General features: G+C 43.2%; 1 protein-coding gene across 2 annotated transcripts; it reads left to right on the top strand.

Moving 5' to 3' along the window:
* Nucleotides 1-15,547: 15,547 nt before the first annotated feature.
* LOC101081730 (olfactory receptor 2B6) lies at nt 15,548-16,747 on the top strand. 2 transcript variants are annotated; one of them, XM_045058459.1, is made up of 2 exons: nt 15,548-16,466; nt 16,698-16,747. In XM_045058459.1, the coding sequence occupies exons 1-2, from the start codon at nt 15,548-15,550 to the stop codon at nt 16,745-16,747; spliced, it is 969 nt and encodes a 322-aa protein (XP_044914394.1). The 2 variants fall into 2 exon arrangements, with proteins under 2 accessions (XP_044914394.1, XP_003985729.1); XM_003985680.4 differs by lacking the exon at nt 16,698-16,747 and having other exon boundaries at nt 15,548-16,489.
* The last annotated feature ends 1,789 nt before the right edge of the window (nt 16,748-18,536 follow it).

Below are 18,536 nucleotides of genomic sequence, written 5' to 3'. Positions count from 1 at the left end.
GGTTCGAGTAAAAACAGCTCCGAACCCTGCGTGATTTATTTTTGATGAAACGTTGGACGCTATTTGGAAAGAATGGGACCCCAGGGATTGGAACAGGGACCTTTGGTGGTTTTAGACGATCCTGTGTATCTAAACCCTTAACGTCCACGGGGATTTCCAAGACAGAGCGAGACTCCTTTTCTCTAGTGAAGCGGTCAGCTGAGCGGATCTTGACCAAAGCAGTTCCTTCGCAAGAGGACAATTCTCGTCAGTCCCTACTCCTAAGCGGAGCATCCGATCAACGTGTGCCCTGGGGACGCAGTTATAAGTGAAACCTTGGAGGGAACTGCTTTCACACTACAAGAACCGCAGGCATTTGCTTGAGTTTTTGTCACCAGAAACTCGGTGAATATGTGTGGGAATGGTTTCTGGGGGTGACACCAGGGAGGGAGAATGTTTCACATTGAGATGTTTTATCAACCTGGAATTACCAACAGATTTGGAATTAATGTCTGAGTTTGAACCGCTGCTAATGTTTTCATGTCTGGCTGTTTTACAATTTGGGCTAAATGATGGGCTGCGGTGAGTGCAGTTGATTTGCTAGAAGTTCATTAGAATATAAATGGATTTTTCTCTTTGCAGCTGGATCACTCAGGTCCTGGACGTGAGATGGCCCAGAGGACGTTACGTTTATCATGGAATTAACAGTTGGCATGGAGAAGAACACGGGTGAGGGTGCCAGCATCCTGAAAAAGTGTCCTGTAAGACCACAGATCCTTACTGTTAGCATTTCGCCTATATTTCTCCAGTGGTGCCTCCAGCCATTTATCTGAGTAATTGGGTACTTGGGAAAGGAATTCCTTTCTGGGATTATTGGACCTTAGCTCTCAGCTGATCTTTTCCCCCCTGGAGACTCTGACTACTTAGTCAACCATTAAGTATTGAGATTTGCAGCAGTTAAAGGACATTTACTGTTTTCATTCAGGCTTACCTTATGGAGGTCCAGAGGACCCACAAATCCAATTTGTAGTCATTTTCCCTGATTCTGTGTGTATGGACCACACCCGTACTCAACAACTGAGCAAACTCCACGTTGATTCTTTGACCCGCAGAGCAATTGGCATTATGACTGGAGAGCAAAGTGGAAGTTCTGAAAATGGTTGATTACTGAAAATAATAGTTACCCCAAATCTGTACCACTTCCTGGGAGGACTGCAGAGAATAATACTTCCACAAAACACCTGGGGGGCTCAGTTGGTTAAGTGTCCAACTCGGTTTCAGCTCAAGTCATGATCTCGTGGTTCATATGTTCAAGCCCCACATCGGGCTCTGTGCTGACACTGTGGAGTCTGCTTGGGATTCTCTCTCTCTCTCTCTCTCTCTCTCTCTCTCTCTCTTCCTCTCTCCCTCTCCCCCTCCCCCCATTCATATTGTCTCTTTCAAAATAAATAAATAAACTTAAAAAAAAAAAGACTTGGAAGATTGTCTTCGATCCTACTTAATATTTTTGGTTTGGCCTGTGCATAGACAGATGAACCCAGTGAATGAAATGGATTATTGTACACTTCATCAAGTGACAATTTTAATTGCAATTGGTCTTGAAGTTGTGGCCTTTTTACTGTGAGCACAAATCCAGCTTCTGGTTCCTGGCGTGTACCTACTGCCAATAACAGTTATTGCCATGAGCCAATAACACCAAGGGGAGGAGCACAATGTACCTTCATCGGTTTCCCCAGGCAGCTCCCAAGCTCCAGGTCACAGCTATAGGACCCTTGCTTGTCTTATCATCTGACAGGATTTCATGGCATTTCCCCAACATTTAGTGATGTCGAAGATATTTTCATGAGATGTCAGGTATATTTTCTACTCATTTACTCATTTTCAAATTGTTTCTTTAGTTGAATTTTTTTTTTTTTTTGAGAGTGAGAGAGACAAGGCGAGAGCAAGGGAGGGAGGGGCAGAGAGAGACAGAGAAGCAGGGGAGGGGCTGAGAGAGAGAGAGGGGGAGACACCAAATCCAAAGCAGGCTCCAGACTCTGAGCTGCCAGCCCAGAGCCTGATGTGGGACTCAAACTCACAAACCGCGAGATCATGACCTGAGCCAAAGTCTGACACTTACCCGACTGAGCCACCCAGGCGCCCCTCTATAGTTGGGTTTAACTGTTGTTTATATATTCTAGTTGTGAGTCTTTTGTCAGATATATGGCTTGCAAATACCAGGGACTTTCACAAAGCAGATGTTTCCAATTTTGATGAAGTCCAATTTATTGATTTTTTTTCTTTTATGAATCATGCTTTCGGTTGCATGTCTAAGAAAATAAAACTTTATGCAGTTTTATTTTTTGGTTTATCTTAGAGTTTCTGAAATTTTTGAATATGTTAGTTTGTTATTGGAAATATAAACAATCATCTTTTCGTATTTTGCTTCTGCCCCATTCTTTTTCGCTTCTTTTCATGCCTAATTAATAATTTGTATTTGAAACCATTTGTGTATGACCTGTATGTGGTTATGTTCATAATTTGTTTTCACTTTTTTCTTGGTGTTACAGTTGTTGTTGGGTGTCTTCTGTTTCTAGTCACTGCTTCTACATTATGATGTTAAACTCAGGCTGAATTTTTTCAGTTATTTTACTTTTCATTTCTAGAATGTACATTCTATTTTTTGCGTTTCAAGTCTCTAGTGAAACTCACAGGAGTGTGTGTGTGTGTGTGTGTGTGTGTGTGTGTGTGTGTGTGTTGGTCCATATTTTTCAACAAACTAATCACAGTTGTGTTAAAATACTCATTTACTGACTTCATGATCTGGGTTATCTAGAGATCTCTTTCTATGGCCTTTTTTTTTTTAAATATTGATTACTGATTATATGGTCTTGCCTCTTTTCATGTCTAATAATTTTTATTGCATACTCGACTTTATGTAAATGCACAATAAAGGCATTAGATGATGTGATTTCCCACCAAAGGGGTTTCCCATGGTGTCCTTTGAGTAGGTCGGGTGAAGGGTTCTTTTTCTCCCACTTTACCATCTTCTTCCCCTGCTACCTTGTCCCTTTACATACAACCTCAACAAGTGTCTCACGTCTTTCATTTTGCCAAATTCCTCTAAATTTTCCCTTCTCACTCTATTGTATCCTCTTAACCAAGAATTTACTCCCTAATCATCTGCCTCTTTAGGTTTTCTTTAAAATAACTAAAATCCAATGTAGAGTATAGTAAGTGCAGGACAAGCAAAATAGAATCGCGAATAAAGAGCTTCCGGAACTTCTAGCTTCTGGCTGTAAGAGAATAGCCAGAAAACCAAAGAGCCATGAGAATATTTTCTAGGAAGCGTATTTTGACTGGCCTTGATGATTTCAGTATTACATTTAATAGAATGAACTCTCCCATCGGAGAGAACATCAAAGGCAAGGAGAGATATAGTGAGGAGAAATCACCATTATCCAAGATCGACTTTGTGTCAGGGACAAGGCTAGATAGTATTTCTTACCTCCCGTAACTTTCATGGAAACCCTCGAGAGTAATTTTTCTCCTTCGTGATGGTGAATGAGGTTTCTAGTTTTCAAGCCTGCGACGACTGTTTCCGAGCTGGAGCCGGAGCCATTTTGTCTTGAAAGGCTATCCTCCTTTCCCTTCATTCCAAGTTATTTTCCAGGGATGACTCAGTTTGTCGTTGCTTAAGGGAAATGGTGAGTAACTTGATGCATTTCAAGTGTAAACTCAACAGAAGCTCTTGTGGGGAGAGCTGGACACGGAGGCTGGTCCAGAACCAGCATTAACCCTGAGGAATAAATGTGTATTTCCGTGGGCGATCAGGGTCCCTTCAGGACTTTAAGTCCCTACATTTCAGAAGGGCTCCTTTTGTAGCAAAGCGAAAGATAATTTTAAGCAGCGAGACTCTAGAGAGTCACTAACTAATGAACAAACCAAGTAAGAGCTAATGATATACTGGCGAGGGCCAGAGAAGCGAAAAGGGAAAAGAAGAGGTAGGTGTGAAAGAGAGATGTTATGGGTAGTCTTAAAAACTGAATGGAGGGGCGCCTGGGTGGCGCAGTCGGTTAAGCGTCCGACTTCAGCCAGGTCACGATCTCGCGGTCTGTGAGTTCGAGCCCCGCGTCGGGCTCTGGGCTGATGGCTCAGAGCCTGGAGCCTGTTTCCTATTCTGTGTCTCCCTCTCTCTCTGCCCCTCGCCCATTCATGCTCTCTCTCTGTCCCAAAAATAAATAAACGTTGAAAAAAAATTAAAAAAAAAAACTGAATGGATATGAGCATTCAGGGAGAGAGATGGCTCAGGGAAACTGTCATAGAGTAAAACTTGGTGACTGGACAAATCGCAATGAGGTAAAAATCAAGAAAAGCAGGCTTGGGAAATACGGTTCAAAGAAATGGTGGACACTTGACATGAAATTTTATGAACGCCTGTGATAACAGTTTTATAAATAATCTGCTTACTTCCGCAAAAGCTGCAGGGCTAACAGATTAGATTAAGTTCCAATAAAAGAGGTTTGTGTAAAGGTAATTGCCTTTGATGGAAGTGACTGATGTAGACTTAGAGGCTGCATTCGGTGGCGTCCCATCACAACATATTACGTCAAATGGTAATATGCTGGGAAGCATCTCTGGTAGCCATTTATAGAACCTTGGATTGTATTCTTTTATTTCACAGAAAAGGGCTTTCCTTAACTGTAACATTTCCAACAGATACAAATTTAAATGTATTTGTCATGGTGAAGGGTACTGAAGAGCCAAGTGTGAGGAAAAGGGGTAAAAGTGACGAGGCAAAAAAAAATTTAAACGTTGCATCTAAAATTTCCTCCTTGGCTCACAATGTCACGTCCCCCGTGGAGTTAGGTACCCTATGAGGCCCTCATCTCCTCCGTTTCTCAGAGGGACTCATTATCTCGGGTAGGAAATTCTGGACAGCATCAAAGTCTCCTGATACTTCTCCCTCACTTCCACCAGAAAATCTTTGGCTGAGATAGTACAAACTGATAACTCAATCTAGAGATAAGAAGCAACTGTCAGGAGGCAACTTGTCTCACGGTGCCAAGAACTTTGCTCAAATACAAATCTAATACTGATCAGGTTTGATTGCTCATCTATGTATTTCAATATTTGTTGACAGAAGAAAATCATCGTATGCCGTTTGTTTATGTTAACAGAGATAATAATGTTATCACTATATCTACCTAATATATTCCATCTCTACCAATATAAGTAGTGGTATTAAGATTATACTATAAGACTTTAATAATGTTTATATTTATTTTATTAAAAAATTTTTTTTAATGTTTATTTTTGAGACAGAGAGAGACAAGGCTTGAGTGGGGGAGGGACAGACAGAGGGAGACACAGAATCTGAAGCAGGCTCCAGGCCCTGGGCTGTCAGCACAGAGCCCGATGTGGGACTCAAACTCGTGAACTGTGAGATCATGACCTGAGCTGACGCTTAACTGACTGAGCCACTCAGGCACCCCTCTCTTTGATTTTAAAACAAGTAGCAGCAGGGGTGCACAGGGTTCCATTGTGATAGAAGACTCACAAGACCCAACATAACAGTGCTTGGGAACCTAAGGTTATTTTAAGAAAAGGATATAAAATAACAACAGCGTTGAAGGAAAGGCTGCTTCACAGTTAGAAGTTTGGAGAAGCCAGGCATGAACGCCAACTCTCTTTTCGCTGTAGAAACCGTATGGATGTGCTTTCTGTCTCAGATCAAAAGTCCTGATATGCGCACGGAACACTCTAGAACAGGGAATGCAAAAGGGAGTCTCACATGGGGCTTCTTAGACCCTGCTGGTCATGCACACAGACTCTTGCTGCGAATCAGGCCTAACAGAGCCCTCCTGGGGTTTCCCTGAGACTCATCAGTGTCCCGCTCATCGGTGACCAACGCCGACAGGCCGGTGCAAACCTTCCTGCAGCTCCTCTTACGACAGTCACACAGCGACAGTCCTCACCCGCCCACGTCCTGTCCCGGCCGGGGTCGGCGCGTTCAGTACGTCCCTTATTTCGTGAAACAGTTCAAGCCAATTCTGGATAGGCCGGAAGTCACCCTCACAACATCCCAAACCCCCTGTCATTCGGCTGTCACCTTCTGTAGGAGTGGAGGAAAGATCAGCTTACACACCCGAGAGATCTTGAGCAGATGCTTCGTGCTGGTCACCAGAATCACGGGATAAGCAATTCCCGGGAGAAAGATTTACACACCCCTCTTCACGTGGTAAAGACGTTCATAAGCTCCTTCTAGTTAATCCTCTCCTATCATCCCAATGGCCCACGTCCGGTAACAAGAAGTCAGCACTGGTCATTGCCGATGTCCTGGATGGCTGGTTCCCACACGCTTCCCCCGCCCCACCCTGCCCTGGGCCGTGGTCACACACGCGGCCGTAGCCTACCCAGCGCTCAGATCGTCCCCATCTGGGCCAAGGAATATACACATTCTCACACGTTTGCTGCCCCTCGGGGGTCCCTTTCCCTCCAATCTGGTTCGCGTAGGTCAGAGATAAAGTTAGCTCTGAGGCCGTATGTGTTCCACGGAGACCAGGGCCAAGTGTCCCAGAGCAGGGACCTCTTGAATGAATGGGATCCCGTCCCCACCTTGGCCTCCGCCTCTCTGTAGTTTCTTCACTTGTGAAATGTGGGTGATGACATTCCCAAAGGGCTATTTGGATTTCAAATGAGGTAAGACTCGCATTGGGAACAGTTCCTGGCGTGTAGTAAGCAGTCAGCGTTTGCTGTCTTGTCACCTGTACGATCCAGGAGAGAAAGCCCATTGGGAGTGTCAGCCTGAAACAAGCTGATACTAAATTCACATGGAGAAACAAAAGTGCAAGAAAAGCTAGGAAGATGCTGAAAAATGAAAACGATGAAGGGTCACTGGACTACCGGACATCGATACCACAAAGCTCTAGAATTAAAACTACGCAGTAGTAGCGTGTGACTAGACCCTCGGCTAGAATAGAAAGTTTGGATTTAGACCCAAACGTCCGTGGTAATTTAGTGTGTGACAAAGATGGAATCTTAAGTTACTGAGAAAAGATGGTTTTTTTTTTTTTTTTTTTTTTTTTTTTAATGTGGTGAAAGCTGATCTCTGGGAAACGTGTCTTTTCTTTCTGAATAAGGACCAGGTCGGTAGCACATCGCAGGGTCCACCACAGGCCACTTTCCTGCTGCTTGGATGCTCCTCATGGAGGTTCTTGGAAGAGCTCATCTGGGATTGCACAGGGGTCTCTTTTCCCGGGGAAAACTTAGGGGGGTGAGGTGAACTCCAGCTTCTGCCACTGGTCCGGTTTGGAGGCCACAACGAACACCCACTGCATCCTTCCATCATCCGTTCCAGACCTCCCTCACCTTCAGCCGGTCTGGGGGCTCAGATCTTGATTCCTGAGGGCACTCAGCCTCTGATCACCTCGCCCCTTTAGAGCTGGGCTTGGCACACGGGTCCGTTTGCTGTCGCAACTGAGCAAGGATTTTCCTGGGGGAGTCCAAGTGGATAACCCAAGTGCCAGAAATATCACCTCCAGGCCCTATTGTTCAACCTTAGCTCCCCTCCCCCAGGGGATTGGGGTAAGTTTCCCCTGCCGAGGTGGTGACTCCACATCCTACGTGCTGGTCTTTTAGGTCAAGAAGCCCGAGAAGTTGGATTCTAGCTGTGTTTTCTGGTGGAAGTTTTCTTCTTTGGGGGACCAGGAGCTCCGAACCCACAAACCCCAGGATTGTGGCATTGAGGAGCACAAGTTCCTCAAGTGGATCATAGAGAGTCATGGAAAGTGTAGCCCTTCCTGCCTCCATGTTTTGGAATAGAATACTGTTTCTAAGTCCATTAAACTCCGTAAGGTTCTCAATCTCATGCCACCTCCAAATTTTTCTCTGCATTCTTGAATCTCTACTCTTTGGAGGCCTAGCTAGACCCTGCCCTTAACCCTAATACACCCAATGTCCTGAGAGAAGATGCCAGGATTGATTACATGAATGAACATACCTAGGGGCAGCTGGGTGGCTGAATTGGTTAAGCGTCCGACTCTTGGTTTTGGCTCAGGTCATGATCTCTCAGTTCGTGGGTTCAAGCCCCACATTGGGCTCTGTCCTGGTGGCACGGAGTCTGCTTGGGATTCTGTCTCCCTCTGTCTCTGTCCCTCTCAAAAATAAATAAATAAACATAAAAAAAAAAAAAGAAGAAGAAGAAAAAAGAAAACACCTAGACCCTTCCAGAGCCACACCAACAGTAACTCAGTGATTAATATTTGCTGGGTCATAGCATTAGCTCATGCAGCCCATCTAGCACAAAGGCATTTCAAGTTCAGTCTGAGCCTTTTACATGCTGAACCCGACGACCTCCCAAGACCTTTCCATCTTAAACAAGGAACTAGAAACTAAAAAAGAGGTTTGGATTCCCTACTACGATTTGTACTTTAGTCCCTGCCATCCATGTGCATGTTCTCAGCCCCGTGAATTCGAACACAAGCCCACACACTCTGTGGCACTATTCCAGAACCTTCAGGTTTTTCTCTCATGCTGCTCTTCAGATTCCATAGTCACCTGGCAATGAGCTTAGAGCTTATGACCTCTAAGTTCGAAATTGCCTCTGACCCATGCTTGGTGCTTCCGAAGGTCCTGTTGAAGGTTTGCTATTCTTGGTGCTTGGATCCTCCTGACAAAGTAGGCTCTTCCTGGGATCAGCACTCAGGGATCCAACCCACATGCCTCTCTCCCAAATATCCCTGTGCCCATGCCTGCTCCCGTCCAGACAGAGTCATTGGTTAGACGGTCAGAAATGAATATTATAGCGTTCCAGGAGCTCTTCCCTTACAAAGAGAGAGGGAGAGGGAGAGGGAGAGGGAGAGGAAGAGGAGAGAGGAGAGAGGAGAGAGGAGAGAGGAGAGAGGAGAGAGGAGAGAGGAGAGAGGAGAGAGAAACTATGCCATTAAGCAGCCCTCTGAGAAACAGGTGAGAAAAGGTGGGGAGAGACACTGGCACTAGCTAAGAAGAGAAATGAAATGTAAATGAACCAGAGCGTATATTTCATAGTTTCTGTCTTCTTTCCTAACAGATATATCGGTGACTTTGGGGAAATCTGTTTAACTTCTCTGAGCCTGTTTCCACATCAACACACTAAGTTAAAAGTGGACCTGTTCTACAGGGTTTGGGGGAGGACAGTGAGCCCGATCAGATACTATTCCCACTATTAGTAAAGTCTGCAGTTTCTTATTTCCAGGTCGTTGGTAACTAGGCATTATTTCCTAATTTTTCACTTGAAGGACTACTGACATTTTTGAGATTATCAACCTTGGTCTATCCTATAAACTAAAGATTTGGTTATTCATATTTTCTTACTGGTTTAGCCTTCCATTTTCTTTAAAATACTATTTTCTTTATTTATATTACCTAACTAGTGTAAGGTCTTGTGGGAAAAAAAGGAAATCCTACATTACAAGCATCAGTTTTCCCCAAATGATCCCACCCTCACGCCCGTTCTCACTTTCAGAGGTAATGCTATTAGTTTGGGTGGTTAAAAATATTATGCATTAGTTTTGGAGGATTAAGTCTTAGTTTTTTTTTTTCCTTTTCTATTTTTTACCTGATGCCCCTTCCACATAAAGAAGGAATTCTCACTCTCAGGTAATCCCATACCGGCATATGATACATAAATTTATATTTAGAGCATTTTAGTCATGGGTTTATATAGCTAAGAGCATGTTAGCTATTCTTTCTTGTATCTTGAGCTCACTCAGAAGCATCGGAGGCAAATACTTCTAGGGCAGATTAATTATTAGTCAATTTTCTGTTGAGGGACTAAAATTTTCTCCATCCTTGGTGACTACAAACATTGCAACAATACAAGTTCTTGTTCCTATGCCTTTATAAACTGACAATTTTATTTCATTGGGTCAATTTCCATGAAGAATATTGCTAGGCTGATAAATATATGTGTATTTTCAAAATTAACTGTCTTATTTCTAAAAATCGAATAGTGCTTTACATTTCTACCCATAATTTGTGAGAGTAGCCTTTTCCCTTCAGCAAGATTAGGAACATGAGTTACTTCTGGCTATACTTTTTTTTTTTTTGTCAATCCGGTAAGTGACTTATTATCACTTCAACATATTTTTCTCATTGTTTGGGAATTTAAAATCTTCTCATATCGATTTGCTACTCTGAGTTATACATTTAAATTATTTGGTGTTCTTTCTACTGTGTTACTTGTATGTTTTCATGGTTTTGTAAAAATTTTTATATTATAAATATTAAACTTTTCATAATTATGAATATGTTTTAATAATGTGTCTACTCATATGAAAAATTGATATGGAACTACCTAGAAGAACATATAAAAATAAATCTTGGATAGAAGAAACTATAGGAAAATAGAAATCGTTTTTTAACCTTGCAAAAACAATTCTAGAAAACCATATTAAAGAAAGGGAGAGTTTCTTCACTAAGCCCAGAAATGTAAAAGTCTGTGAAAGAAATATTTGGGTATATGATAAATAAAACTGCTTTATGTAAATCGAGGTAATAAAATATTTCTGTGGTAAATTAAGTAGAAATCTGTTTATTGTCTAGAAATTGATCTCAGAATTTCACAACAAATGGACATTTTCTTTCCCATGTGGCTTCACAGAACTCCATAGTTTACAAAAGGAAATTAACTCCCAGTTTGAGGACACACAACTCAAGCCTTATTTGATGAGTTCTTTTAGTCCCTATTGTCATTCCCTTTTGTCTTAGAAAAAGCTGAGGAGACAGTCTCTGGAGAGGGGGTAATGGTGGAGCAAACCTAAGCTAAACTTGGAATTGGCTTCATAGAGATCTCCCTCTGTGCCCATTGGCTATCCTGGTCAATTACCATTAAACACAGAACAGTGTTACCTTCCCTTATAAACCAGAACACGCGCCAACATGACTTTGAAAAAAAAACCTCTCTGTCCTCATTTATGTTGCAAATGTGGTGAGGAGAATACTGAAAACAGCAGTTAATGCCTCAATACTTTGCATTGTGGGGGTACCTGGGTGGCTCAGGTGGTCGAGCGTCCAACTCTTGATTTCAGATCAAGTCATGAACCCGGGGTCCTGGGATGGAGCCCTGCCTCCGGCCCCGTGCTGAGTGTGGAATCTTAAGATTCTCTCTCTCCACCCCTTTCCTCTGCTCGTGCTCTGTCTCTCTCTCTCTAAAAAAACAAAACAAAACAAAACAAAACCCAAACAAACTTTAACCGTGAAGCCAGAAAAAGACATTCTGGGTGTCCGCAAGATTTCATTCCTATTCTTCTATTTTCTAGTGAATCCTGAATGGAGATCTCATTTGCCACCGGCAAAGGGGAGTAAGGACTCGAAGAACTTCATCGCATCGCAAGAGCTTGAATCGGCGTGCTTCTACCCGGTCGTACTGGAAAACTTCTCACACAGGCGCACACCCGCATCATCCTATCTCTAGTGCTTCAAACAGAGGTAAATTATTCTACAAAACATGCTGAAATTCGGGTGTTCTGAGAACTCACCTTATGGATTGGTCATCATTATATTGCAAAAATCTGACGGAGGCTCAATGCCTTCATTCCATTTATTTGTTCATCGTGCTCCGTTGCATATATTTGTTATCTCTACCAAAAATCAAAACTTTGGAGCAGAGCAGTCCTGGGTTCTAATTTCCAGTCTGCTATGTACTGGCTTTGGCAAAGAACCCCCCTGAGACTTGCGGCTCAGGTTTTTCCCTGAGTCGATCTTTCATGAAATAAGGGGGGAAAGGGCAGGGCAAACTTTCCTCTCTAGTCTAAGCCAAAGTGCAGTGTTGGGTCAATAGATTACTTCTGTTACTTATCCGTAACATTCACGGAGACGTGAGTGCTTGAGGAAACTGGGAACCAATTTTGCCTTCTATGGAAAACAGAAAATCCCGGTGTTACGGACTGAATCGCTTTCCCAAACCACCGAGTGGGTGGCCCAGCTGTGCAGTGACTTTGCGGCCTGACCAGAGCTCTAACTCTTGCCACCTTTCTTAGTTCAATGCTCTTTCGGTAGTCACAGCTTAAAAAGAGGTTTCCCAGACTTTGTTGGGCCTCTTCATTCCGAATCCCTGAATGTCAGTCGCAGAGTGAGAAAATCCAGTATGTAGCCGGGCATGTAACGTCAGCCAGTTCACAGGCAAGCAGGTGGTAGGAACTCATAGTATCTCGACAAAATAAATGGAAATATCCTGAATTACATATAGATAAAGACTCAACAATCCAAACAGCTCCTTTCAACTGCTACTTTCAAAAAAGCCTCATTTTTTCCTTACCTGTGGTTGATCTCTCTTGTGTCTCACATTGTTAAAATATGTTCCTATGTTGGGGCGCCTGGGTGGCTCCGTCGGTTGAGCATCTGACTCTTGGTTTCCGCTGAGGTCACCATCTCATGGTTCATGGGTTCGAGCCCCTGTCAGGCTCTAACTGCAGCTCTTGCTGGGGATTTCTCTCTCCTTCTCTCTCTGTCTCTTCCTGGCTTGCTCTCTCTCAAAATAAATACATGTTAAAAAATATATGTGCCCCTGTGTTGACCAAGGGAACACTGGTTACTCAAAATGGGAGTCGTGTCCTCTGAAGATGGCAGGAGAAGAACCCCACCCAGGAGCAGAGAAGCGGATTGTGCAGTTTTGGGAGGCCTCAGCCACGAGTAGGAATCACCTGCGCCGTGAGGTAAAGAGCCCCCCGCCAGGATTTCAGTGACACAGGTGACGACTCCCTAGTTTGCTTCCATTGTTAACAAATCCTTCCAACCTAATGTTAGTGATGAGAGTAATGATTCAAATTACTGAACTTTTAGTACAAAATGATATTTCAACTTTTTAATAGAAAGGTCTCTTTTTTAGAGTGGATATATTTTGAGGTTACGGGCAGTTGGAAAGATGGGTGAAACTTTGTCCCCACAATGACGAAAGGGCGAGAAGTTAGTTGGGCCCCCCCTCTGCTATGATCCTCAGCGATGGCTTCTGGGAGAGGCCATCTCCTGGCTGAGTTCCAGGAGAGGATGTGAGATCCACAATGCTTTCTGGACTGGAGGAGGAAACACGCGGCATCCTCAGTGAGATTCCTCCTGAAGAACACAGCGAAGTTCGTGTCACTCTTCCACGCACAGCTTGGAAGGCCCTGTAACTTATCCTCCAGAAAAAAACTCTTCTGAAAGTGGAAGGGCCTCTCGGCAATCGTGCGGGGACAGAAACTTCCGCAACAGCCCCGAGGACACAAGCGCAGAAGCTCGCCATGATTATGTGGACTTGACATTTTTTCAACACTTGAGGAACCCAAGGAAATCGTGAAATCTCTCTTGATTCCATTTGCCCTGCTTTTCAGAATCCCTATAACAGGGACACCTTTTTCTTTTCTTTTCTTTTTTTTTTTTGGCAGTGAGATGCCCAGTGTCCCCAGACTCCAGCCTTTAGGAAATCTTCATATGGAGCCCAAGTCAGACTCAGTTTCAAGGATCTATTAACAGATACAAGATTAAATTCATGTAGGATTTTTTTATGGTATTTAAGTCTAAAGCAATGCTGATCCTTATAGTAAAATGCAGAGTATAAGTAAGACATTTAAAGTTATTATATGATGCATGTATTATGTTACATGCATATATATATATATTATACATATATACAATACATATAGATGTTATATATTATATATTATATAACGCAGATATTATATTACATGCATATATATACATATTATACATAATACATATACATGTTATATACACTATATAATACATAGGTTACATACATATATAATACATATATTAATAAGTGTAGTAATCTACTTGCTTACTGAAAATTAGAATGAGCAGGCATAAAGGTAAATATTAAAGCCTGATTTACTCTCTCTCCATCCCCACTCCCCAGAGGTAACAATCTCTATCACTTGTGTATACCTTCCAGGTAATTTTTGCACACATGCGAATACTAACAGACATAATGTGATGTTGCCGTATGTAAATAAACACACGGAAGCATGTTCAGGTACTTGTCTGTCCCCCTCGAGGATTTGAGCGGTTTTGCACATTTGTGTCTTCATCTGGATTTATGTCTATATCTCATACCTCATCTCACTGACAACTGTGTAGCAACGGAAACTTTCTGAGTACCTCTGAGACTTCCCCACCACTGTACTGAGAGCTAGAGAAGGAGTGAGTGAAATTAAAGCACACACTGACGAATAATTTAAAAATTATGTTCCTATCATTAAATTCACATTAAAATTTTTTTTTAACGTTTGTTTATTTTTGAGAGACAGAGTGCGAGCAGGGGAGGGGCAGAGAGAGAGGGACACACAGAATCTGAAACAGGGTCCCGGCTCTGAGCCGTCAGCCCAGAGCCCGACGTGGGGCTCGAACCCACAAACTGTGAGATCATGACCTGAGCTGAAGTTGGACGCTTAACCGACTGAGCCACCCAGGCGCCCCAAATTTGCATTTCTAAACCAACAGGATCATAAGCAAAGAATAAAGGGAAGTATTAGTAAGGCAGCAGACTCTGGGACGGACACATCCTCGACAGGTGGCCTTAGCTCATTTCCTCCAGCGAACTGAGGACTCAGTTCTGCTGTCTGAAGTCAGAGTTCCTGCCTCACTGTGATGCTTTGTTCACAGGCCGCGCGGCTCGGTGCCCAGCAACTTGCCCGGAAGGTCACGTTTATCCTTTACATCAGAGAGCCATCATCACATCTGTTGGTGAGGTGGGAGTGGAGGGGACCAGAAGGTAAACTGTCGACTCACAGAGTCATTTTCCATTGGCGCACCTCGGACCCTTTGGGGTCCAACGGTCACAGTCAGCTTCCTCTACGAACACGGCAGAGGCCTGCGGTCACTACGGTGCGTTTCTGTCACACTCACGCTGTCACACCGGGAAGGCATTGTTATGCCCATTTTACAGACGGAGAGCCTGAAGTTCAAGAGGATAAGATGTACATTCCCAGGATGATTTAACCAATGACTTTATTTAGTAGAGACTTGAACCCAGGCTTGTCTGGCTCCAAATTCCATGCCACCGACATCTCTTTATCCTGATTCTGGGAGATCTTAAAAGGCAAGAGACATGTTCTTTTGAAATGTGTCTGGTCGCTTGCTAGCACCTACCTACGTGGTTTCGGGAGGTGGTCTGAATAATTTTAGCTGTTTCAGATGAAAAGGCCATCTCCATGGCAACGAGGAGAAATGAGAGTGAAAAAGGACTATGGCAGGGATTGTAACCGAATCTTCCTAAAAATAGCAATCTGGGTGGAAGGTAGTGTAAATAAAGATCAACGAAATGACCAAAATTATCAAGGAATGCACTTTATTAAAGTCGTTTAAATCAGGTATTTGCTTTTTAAATTTTGGCCTTTGTTTTGAAATGCCGATACAGACAGAAGAAAGATCACATTACAGAGATACCTAAGTATCCGTGAATATTTCCAACTCCGTATTGGCAATCTCCATTCTGTAAATAGCTTCAAGCAGGTAGTAAAGTGATTATAAATCATTGAAATCGCCCATAACCCTGCATTCACCGACTTCCTGAATTTTTGTGTTTCAGGAACGAAGAGCTGAGACACCAATCATGAAGGGGGTAAACGCGAGCGCCCCCTGGGAGTTCACCCTCTTAGGTTTCTCAGATCGACCGCGGCTGGAGCTCCCACTCTTTGTGGTCTTCTTCATTTCTTACGTGGCCACTATCTTTGGGAATCTGACCATTATTCTAGTGTCACGCCTGGACCCCAAACTCCACACCCCCATGTACTTTTTTCTTACCAATCTGTCACTCCTGGACCTTTGCTACACCACGAGTACAGTTCCACAAATGCTGGTCAATTTATGCAGCACCAGGAAGGTAATTAGTTATGGCGGCTGTGTGGCCCAGCTTTTCATGTTTCTAGCTTTGGGGGCCACTGAATGTGTTCTCCTGGCCGTCATGTCCTTTGATAGGTTTGTCGCTATTTGTCGGCCTCTCCATTACTCAGTCGTCATGCACCAGAGGCTGTGCCTCCAGCTGGCGGCCGCGTCCTGGATTACGGGTTTCAGCAACTCAGTGTGGTTGTCCGCCTTGACCCTTCAGCTGCCGCTCTGTGGCCGTAAAGAAGTGGATCACTTCCTCTGTGAAGTCCCTGCTCTGCTCAAGTTGTCCTGTGTAGACACGACGGCAAACGAGGCTGAACTATTCTTTGTGAGTGTGCTGTTCCATCTAATACCCCTGACCCTCATCCTCGTATCGTATGCTTTTATTGCCCGAGCAGTGTTGAGAATCCAATCTGCGGAAGGTAGACGAAAGGCATTTGGGACATGTGGCTCCCATCTAATTGTGGTGTCACTCTTCTATGGCACTGCTATCTCTGTGTACCTGCAACCACCATCCCCCAACTCCAAGGACCGGGGCAAGATGGTGTCCCTCTTCTATGGGATCATCGCACCCATGCTGAACCCCCTTATATACACACTTAAGAATAAAGAGGTAAAGGAGGCCTTTAAAAGGTTAGTTGCAAGAGCCGCCTTAATCAAGAAATGAATGGGGCGCCTGCATGGCTCAGTCAGTTGAGTGTCCGACTTTGGCTCAGGTCATGATCTCGCAGTCTGTGAGTTCGAGCCCCGTGTCGGGCTCTGTGCTGATGGCTCAGAGCCTGGAGCCTGCTTCGGATTCTGTGTCCCCATCTCTCTCTGCCCCTCCCCCACCCATGCTCTGTCTCTCTCTGTCTCAGAAATAAATAAACATTAAGAAAAATTAAAAAAAAAAGAAATGAAGGATATGCAAATGATAAGCTTTTAAGCACTTAATGTTTACTTGGCTTACTAACTTCTCAGGCTGCCCTCTTTTCATCATTCCTACAGAGAATGTTCTGTTGGCCAAACACACTCATTGAATCAGTGCCCAGAGCTAGTCTTCCAGTTGACCAGAAACTGTGTAACTTCAACATCTTCAAGCTTTACCCCAATGTTTGTGTAATTTCGTGAACTTAGACCTTTCTGAGAATGCGATAAAAGCCGGAAATCCTTGCTGTGGTAATATCACAAGTACACACACAAGTACACACACAACTTTAAAGTTGGATCTGAGGTTAACAACCCCAGCTTTAATTTTCAATACCACTCCCGCATGAGCAGGCTAATAGAAATCACGGTAATTTTTCTTCTAGAATTGCACCTGGATTTGCCACGGTTGTGTACTCATGTTTTCCTCCTAAATGAAAGCGTCCGTTTTAATTCCTTTATAGATCAAATCCTAGGTTTTAGAAGGCCTACCTAATTTCCACACTTCTCCCAATTATCAATATTATTATCATCTCTTAACCCCCAAACACTTACAGCCTAGATTTTAAACTAGTGTGCCCTGTCATGATTTCTAATGATTTCTCGTTTCATACATTTTGCTTGCACGACAGACATCTCATTGCATGTTGGTCTCCTTGAGAGGACACAGCCTGGATATATATTTTGTAATGTTTCCTTTAGAAGTTGTCAAACTTCTAGGGAAGTAGCATGTGCTTTATCACCGGGGTGTTTGTGTTGAGTGACTCATTCACGTTATAGTTATTTAATTGTGTTGCTTTTCCCCCCTCGTTTTCTCCTACCAAACTGTACGTATAGGAAATACAATAACTAAAAAAATACATCTGTCCTGTTTCCTCTTAAAATCTGCAGGAACACCATGTATTTTTGCCATAACATAATGCTCACCGCTAAGAGAAATAAATCTGATTTGCCAAGTTCCAATTCCAGTTCTTTCCTATGAGATGTGAAAAGAATAAATGGGGGGGGGGCGCTTGGGTGGCTCAGTCGGTTAAGCATCTGACTCTCGATTTTGGCTCTGGTCATGATCTTGTGGCTCATGAGTTTTGAGTCCCGCATCCGACTCTGCACTGGTGGCACGGAGCCTGCTTGGGATTCTCTTTCTCTCTTCCTCGCTCTCTGCCCCTCCCCTGCTCGCGTTCTCTCTCTCTCTCTCTCTCTCTCTCTCTCTGTCCTTCTCTCTAAATAAACTTACACAAAAAAAAGAGTAAATGGAAGGAAAACACTAATAGAGTATATTGGAAACAAAATACTATCATCACTGAAAATAAATAAAATAAATTGCTAAAGGACCTAATAAATGATATATTAAATATCTAGAAGCAAATGTGTGTTTTAAAGCCAATGTTAGTGAAACTTGGTAAATTATGAGGACATAGAAAAGAAATCAAATTGAGGTCTTTCATCCATTTTGAGTTTATTTTTGTGAATGGTGTGAGAACGTGGTCTAGTTTCTTTCTTCTGCAAGTTGCTGTCCAGTTTTCCCAGCACCATTTGCTAAAGAGACTGTCTTTTCTCCATTGGATGCTCTTTGCTGCTTTGTCAAAAATTAGTCGCCCATATGTTTGTGGGTCCAGGCAGGCAACAACCTCTTTGACCTCAGCTGCAGTAATTTCTTGCTCGACACATCTCCAAAGGCAAGGGAATTACAAGCAAAAATGAACTATTGGGACTTCATCAAGATTAAAAAGCTTCTGCACTGCAAGGGAAACAATCAACAAAACTAAAAAGCAACCGACAGAATGGGAAAATATACTTGCAAATGACAT

The sequence above is a fragment of the Felis catus genome, chromosome B2, assembly GCF_018350175.1.
Source record: "Felis catus isolate Fca126 chromosome B2, F.catus_Fca126_mat1.0, whole genome shotgun sequence".
NCBI classification, from domain to species: domain Eukaryota; kingdom Metazoa; phylum Chordata; class Mammalia; order Carnivora; family Felidae; genus Felis; species Felis catus.
Note: the sequence above shows the minus strand (reverse complement) of the source record. Positions and strands in the feature narration are given on the sequence as shown.